Raw genomic sequence first — 7,589 nt, forward strand, 5'->3', positions numbered from 1 at the left:
TGAACACCATTATTCTAAACTTTCATATATTAATATGAAAAATAGACCAACAAAAAATGACTGCAAATGGCATAACATGGAATCAGTTACCAAGTCTGTCAACAAATTAAAAGAAATCTTAACTCTCATATCATTTGAAGTCCAAATATTTGCTCTCAGAACTGTTGGAATATAGAATCAATCAAGAAAAGCTTATAACTTACGAGCTAAAACGACGGTCGTCGTGAATGCTTGAATTCAACTTGGAGACCTGTGATTTCGCAATGATTGACGGTCTGGAGGGAATACATCAACAAGGAAGCGGTGAATCATTTCAAAACTGGTGAAAGTGATCACAGCCGCTGGTGTGGTTCTGAGGAGGTTGGTAGCACAACCTCGATAAAAACCAGGTATTCCATCTTGCTGGAAGACTTTCTTAATGCAGTCAACAACACCAGAATACCGCTTTTCAGAGTGGTGCCCTTGCTCCTGAAGCCTCGATCGCACGACCTGCATTCAGTAGAGATGATTCATTTCAGGAATTTCTTCAAGATTCAAAGATATGCCGGTTAATTCTCATAAAGTTGAAGAAAGATATTTGATCCACACCTCATGTGGATACGTCAAGGTGGAAGCGAATATTTTAGAAACTGATGAAGCCACCGCGACATTGCTTGCGCCAAGTTTATCCATCGTCGTGTTATCTACCATCATCAGAATAAATTAACGAATAGAAATATGAACAGAGTGTTTTGGAGAGAGAATTTAAGACTCTTGAAGTACCACGATCAGCCAAGTAATACTTTATCTTCTCATATGTTGGAAATTGAATTGCAACATGACTAATACCAGCCAAAGCCGGCACAAGGCCACTGCACACCAAACAAACGTTCACGACATTATGAAGTGAATTATATTTGGGAAATTAATAAAACAGAATCATCCATGAGATTCAGTGAAATGATTAACTAACCTGTATAATCCTCGAATACCCTCTTCATGTGCAATTCTTCTCAAGGCAGACAGCGTGCTCCTATATAGCACCACACCTCCTCTCATTTCTTGTGTCTGCAGAAGCGAAATTAGTAATGATTAAACCCAATCTAGTTGTGAGATATACATTGACACTATTGACACCAAAGAGTTGTATTTTGACTTAGGAAGATAGTGTTCACAATGTTTGAAGTTTGAACCTATAACGGTCTTGGATTTTAATTCATCATTAGATAAGTTTTAGTAAAAAACTAGTAAGGAACTCAAATGTAAATTACCACACAAATGAATTACAAAATTCATTGGAATGGATTTTTTAAATACAATAAAATCTCATGTCGTCATATATTTGAGTCAATAAATTTAAAAGAAACAAATTAAACTGAACTAACCAATTCAAATTCCAATAAGTTCCGCAAAGGAGGCTATCACCATGGCCACAATGTCGAACCGAACATTTCATAATTTCATTCACCTATTCTAATTCCAACATACTTCATACATGCACACACCATGTTTCTATATAAATCAGGAGCTCGATGGTCAAACAATAAACCAAAACAAAAAATAAGTCTCTATAATTTCTTGGTTCAGGCAAGAAGGCACGATTGGGTCAGCTTAGTCCCACACGCTAACCATATTACCAGCAAATATTCCACATAAAAAGGGATGGGATGTCACAAATAGCATACTTGAAATCTTGTCTTAACAACCCAGAGAGGATTTGTTGCAATTGTAGTCGCAGCTCCAGCACCAGAAGCAGCCAACATATTAGCACCAACCGAGAGATGATGATTTACATCTATAATTCCAGAAACATATAGTTAAGGTACACCGTACACTCAACAACACCACACAAGGAGAAAATTTTTTGATAGACGTAACATGGTATCAAATAAAAATCAATTATGAACTCACCATCAGCACCAAGAAAACTTTTTAGTTGCTCATAAATTGTGAAGTACACCTGGGAGAAATCACGGAAACGCCATTTATAATTATTATTGATCACCTTCTTGGACAGGAGAGAAAGATTTACTGCCCAATTTTACAAAGAACCAAGCTAACAGCAACCCTAGTAAAAAACAGAACAAAAATTAATGACTTACTGCCCAATTTGGCAGCAATGCAAGCACCGTGGGAGAGAGTCCACGGTACATACCACGAAAGCCCTCCTTTTGAAATATTTGTTCCAAACTTCCAACTATAAGACTACCTGGCCGATAGATAATAAACAACAATCAACATCATTAAATCTCCCGTGAAACTATTCTTAAAGACAGACTCGTCCAGTCTCAAAAGAAAGCAAGAAAAAACAAAGAAGACAAACATTCCTGGAGACAAAACTAAAAACTAGATGGAAGAGCACTCACGTTTAATATTCTCAAGTAGTTAATATTCCCAAGCTTAAAATAACAATCTTATAAGCATATTCAAATCAAAATTTCATGTCGGATCCAAAAGTCAATATTTACAAAATAAAAGAATAAAAATAACAATAATTTTTCTAACCTTTGACATTAGCATTAGAAAGCTGCGGCAGTCCATGGACCTGAAACCTAGTCTTGATAACATCTAAAGGACACACAAAAGTAGCTGCAATCACTCCTGCACCATTATTGAACTCAATCTCATCAGATTATCGCCAATTACTTCATTGTGTCACTTTTATTATAAAAAGTAAAAGAGATGCTAAGCCTCTGTCATATCGGTACGTAACGTAAAAACATGGCACACCTACAAGTTTTCCCTACTGGGAAATCGAAGATAGGCAAAAAGAAATACACGGAATTCGATAAAATTAACAGGAGGAAAATATGTGGCAGCAAGTTGAAACTAACGAACTTCGTATTAAAAAAAAAGCTCTTTTTTTTTTAAAAAAAAAAAATTCTTTTACCAAGCACATGCACACTATTGGAAGTTGAAGACAGATAAATTTAAAAAAAGAAGGTACTTGAAGAAACTTTACCAGCTGCGGCACCGGCACCAGCATTGCAAAGAAGGCCCTTGGGACTAGGGCCGTGAGCATGTATGGCCATGGGGAAATATACAGTAATCAGAAAATTTTAAAGCAGTAAAAGCAAAATCAACTCCTTGATTGGCGGCGATGTCGGAGTCCTCTCTGAAGAGAACGATCGGCGAGGACAACCGTAGCATGGCCAATCCGTACAACTCAAATAGATCAAAACAACCGACCCCTTTCTCGACAGTGAAAACAATTCTTGTTAAAAAAAAAATCCAACCCCACCCCCAATAGCTCAACAAAAATCTAGGGTTTATTGACGGAAAAAATCAATAGAAGGACCAAGCAAGATGTTGAACGTGAAATATTAGGGTTATAGATCCCCCCCTCCCTCCTTTGGGGATTGGATCAAGCGTCAGAATCAGAATCAGAATCAGAATCAGAATCAGGAAGAAGATGAAACGGAACCCGGTGAAGATAAAATACGAACGAGAGGATAAAAATTATTTAAGATGGATTCGTTCAAACTTCAAACTTCAAACTTCAAACTCTTATTAAATATCCATCCATCGTTTTGTCTGTTTTACATCAATAAATAAATTATGTATCTTTATTAAAATTAAAATTAAAATTAAAATTAAAATCTCTCTCCATTCAAGGTTGTAGTTTGATCATTATTTCAAATTTAGAACCACGTTAATTAATATTGTATTGATATAATCATAATTCTTCACGGCACACTTTTCCTCTCAAGATATAATATAATTTAGTTAAAAACTTGCGTGAGACTGATATAATCATAATTCTTCACGGCACACTTTTCCTCTCAAGATATAATATAATTTAGTTAAAAACTTGTGTGAGACGGTCTCACGGTTCGTATTTGTGAGANAAGATCATCGAACATTTTCCTCATTTCTTTCAATCATAAGTTGTAATATTTTCTCTTTTAAGTTTATGTATTGTTCAAGCTCGGCTACTATAAGTAGCTAAGCAAGTTCCTCCTCCTCTACAGGAGGTTCTTATGTAATAAATAAATGTTTGTGTTTGAATAAAGAAATCTTTGCTCTCAGCCCCTCTCATGTATTATTTTCAAAATTCTATCTTTTGCTGTACACCTTACGGTAGGAAACGAATTAAGGTTGTGCTAAGTGCTGCTGAAGGAATCTGCTGAGTAACCATCGGTTGCGATCGTGTGGTTGAATTGTGAGGAGCAGTTCGTAAAATACGGTGGATATAACCCGGTGGCATTANTTTCATAATTTGAAAAAATAATAATTCAACGCACTGATTAGTATAAGTTTGTTTGAAGGACAGCAATTCTTGCACATTATGCATGTGTACTGCTGCCATAAGAAGAATAAAAAATCACATTTCTCGAAACATGTACGTATAATTTGACAAGGATGGCATAAAGTCAGAACAAAACAAAGGTCTCCAAACGTGATTTAATGGTTTGATTCATTCATATAAAACATAACATGATCTTTTATTGTTAGGTTAGATTAGACTAGATCATACCAGCAAAAAGCAATCGCTACTTAAATTTAACATCATTCGCCATACATTTATTTGCAAGAAAATTAATCAAAAAATTTGAAGCGTGAATAATGATGTTATCAATCAATCCATTATATAAAAAGATATATATATTAGTCAATTATTTATCTGAACATATATATGGTCTCTCGTATTTATATTCGATGAGGTTGGAGAATCTGATCTCACATGTAACCATCTATCCCAACGAGTCCATTGACTCATAGGCTCATGAAAAATCAGATATTATTCATACTAAACTCTGATCAAATGTTAAGATAAATATATTTACATTATACTTTCCCAATGACATAAAACAACACACATCCACGTTATTTTATATATATATATATATATTTACGGCGCCTCCCATCACATATTCACCTTCCCCCATATGATGATTACTACAAATAAATGGAAAAATTGTTTTATGGTCATGTAAATTTGTCTTTTGCAATTTTCATCGTCAAATTTCAATTTTAGTATGTTATATTTATTTTGACAATTTTAATATTTTTTCCCGATTTGACGCTAACGTAACACCAATGCACTGTCGATATGACACTCTTCGGATGCAAAATAACTAAAATTGTTAAAAACGAAAAATATTAGACAAAAACTGAAATTTAATGCCATCAATGACAAAAATTGCAAATTGACAAAATTACAAGACCAAAAATACAGTTTTTCCAAAATTAATTTATCATTTAAAACAAAGAATAACTCTTTGAGTTCTAAAATTACATGACATCTACAAGATAAGACGACTTAACAAAAAAAAAAAAAAAATCAAATATCCATGAAATTTCAAATATGGCTTCTAAAAATAAACTTCTAGAAATTATTTTCAAAATATACCGCAAACATAATCAATTGTCACCTCACATTCATGAAATAGATGCATAAAGATTAATTACTACACTAAAAATCTCAGAGAGGATAACATAAAACACAGAAATAAACTATTACTTATCTACACTAACTGCATAGTCATTCACATCATCGATATTTATATATGTGTGAAACATAAGCTAATGTTGTTTGTGTAGCCAGTAACTTGCTCGATCGGCTTTTACTGTCGATAGTGAACCATTCATAAGTCGTCAAGAATCGTGGATAACACTAATCCTTGTATGAAATCACATCTCATCCTCCCATCATTCCTGTCTGTGGACACAGATGGTTGAATTCTGCAACAAAGATGGATGGGAAGGGTGTCAAGAAAATTTGAAGCAACCATGATATATAGAAAACTGGTATTTGAAGCAGCATTATAAAAATTTTAGTGATTCGAATACACATCAATTCTCTAGCCCCGCTGTTATCCCCTATATTTAAATAAGTCTGAGGTTAAATACACTTTCACTTGTTAAATTGCTAACGAAAAATCTTGATTCGCTAGAGAAAAGGATAGTCTCCACACTCCAATTTGAACTGAGAGCATATAATGAAAATCTGTCACAAAGCCATGGCTATGTACCTTTCTATAGAATCATTATCAGAGCTTTTCTTTGCTAATAAGCTCGTCTCAGTTGAAGAACAGGATTGAGCTGTTTGAGGTCGATAATCAGTGTGTGGATTATTGACAAATGACAACAGCATAGAATCAGCTTCCGCCTCAGAGGATGAAATGACACGAGGAGACTCCTTAATAAAACATAAATGTTTCTCTTGTAACTCTTTCCTTAACAAGAAAACTGCTGTATGAGAGCGACCACTGCCATGTTTCTTATTACAGAGAGCGTATGAATAGGTCAAGGAAAATAGTAAACACACATCAAGGTCATGATAACTATAGAAATATTTTATGCACCAACAAACAACATATGTACAACGATGATAAGTACAAGTCTCACTCTTAAATAGTTTGGCAGCTCCATCTCACTTTGTTTAAAGTTTCACCAATTGCATACCTACCACTAATATAATGCTTACTCAATAACAACATAAATATAAATATGGCGACCTTAATCACAAAATAAAATAGCTCTTCAATGTAAAGATTTTCCAAAGGATATCTTTAAAACATTCTCGTGCTGCATGATTACATGTGAGGCCATGTTTATGGTCACCTTCGAAGCACATACAGGACAGATCTGCATAAGATGTAACTACGATTAGAATACAAAAAAGGAATTTCATATGAGCAATATTCTCACTAAACAGTTTCAATTTGCCAATCAAATGCAACAATCCTATGGTTGATCAAGGGGAGCTCAAAACCTCAAAAAGACATTAATTATCACTCCCACAATTAATACTTACTTCACTAGATTCTCTAACATTGCGGATTTATGTTACGATTCCGCATATAGTGAAAAAAAATAAAGGTTGAAAAGGGAAATACCCCGGGTTTAACCTCCAATCGGTGGTCGGCGTCAATGTGGCAGCACAATCCAAGAACATCAAAATCCTCGGAGCAAAATGGACAAGCCAATTCATCCGATTTTCCTTCGTTGACTTCCTCATCATCGTAATCCCCTTCCGTCTCTTGCTCCTCACGGTTGTTATCTAAAAATGAAAAGAATATTAATCAGGAAACGAAGATGATGTGCTAGAACCAGCACACAACACACGAGTGAAAACAAACAGACCAAAATCATGTCCGGCATAAGACGAAAGAGCAGTGAGTAAATCATCATAGAACCGATCACCCATTTGGTATTTTAGAGACGCTTCAATTGGAAAGAAACAAACGAGATGGGAGTTTTGAGCATGTAATGAATGGTAGGGTTTTGGATTTCTATAGGCAAAGCGAAATTGCGAGACAAGGAACCCGATCTTGGATCCGAATACCCGTGGACCGCTGCGGAGTTATAGTCAACTACCGCTACTTTCACCACCGACTCTGACCATTTCAATAATATTACTTGAATTACTTACAAATATAAAATATATATTCAATTTGCTTCCTTGCATGAGAGAATTTACAAAAAAATTCAAAGTTGGACCTCTAGATTTTTCTCTCAGGGAGTTTTGCAAGATCATTGGATGAATTGGGCAGGTTTATGCAAACCTAAGTGTATTGGGAGAATGGGTTTTCGTAATTTGATAGCTTTTAGCAAACAGTATGAAGAATTATGCACTATCCTAATTCTCTCATGACTCAACTACT

At 34.9% G+C, this 7,589-nt stretch overlaps 2 protein-coding genes across 2 annotated transcripts; both read right to left on the bottom strand.

The window, feature by feature from the left end:
- LOC140979589 (nicotinamide adenine dinucleotide transporter 1, chloroplastic) lies at nt 1-3,464 on the bottom strand. The gene is made up of 9 exons (XM_073445056.1): nt 2,942-3,464; nt 2,485-2,580; nt 2,082-2,188; nt 1,891-1,939; nt 1,665-1,774; nt 953-1,047; nt 763-851; nt 589-683; nt 1-489 (listed from the first exon to the last, which is right to left on the bottom strand). Exons 1-9 carry the CDS (start codon nt 3,009-3,011, stop codon nt 238-240), a joined length of 963 nt encoding a protein of 320 aa, XP_073301157.1. The 5' UTR covers nt 3,012-3,464; the 3' UTR covers nt 1-237.
- Nucleotides 3,465-5,082: 1,618 nt separating this feature from the next.
- On the bottom strand, nt 5,083-7,274 carry LOC140979264 (protein DEHYDRATION-INDUCED 19 homolog 7-like). Its single transcript, XM_073444602.1, has 5 exons — nt 7,069-7,274; nt 6,822-6,985; nt 6,493-6,570; nt 5,955-6,217; nt 5,083-5,664 (listed from the first exon to the last, which is right to left on the bottom strand). The coding sequence occupies exons 1-5, from the start codon at nt 7,130-7,132 to the stop codon at nt 5,568-5,570; spliced, it is 666 nt and encodes a 221-aa protein (XP_073300703.1). The 5' UTR covers nt 7,133-7,274; the 3' UTR covers nt 5,083-5,567.
- Nucleotides 7,275-7,589: the final 315 nt, after the last annotated feature.

This window comes from Primulina huaijiensis, chromosome 6, assembly GCF_012295235.1.
Source record: "Primulina huaijiensis isolate GDHJ02 chromosome 6, ASM1229523v2, whole genome shotgun sequence".
Taxonomy (NCBI): domain Eukaryota; kingdom Viridiplantae; phylum Streptophyta; class Magnoliopsida; order Lamiales; family Gesneriaceae; genus Primulina; species Primulina huaijiensis.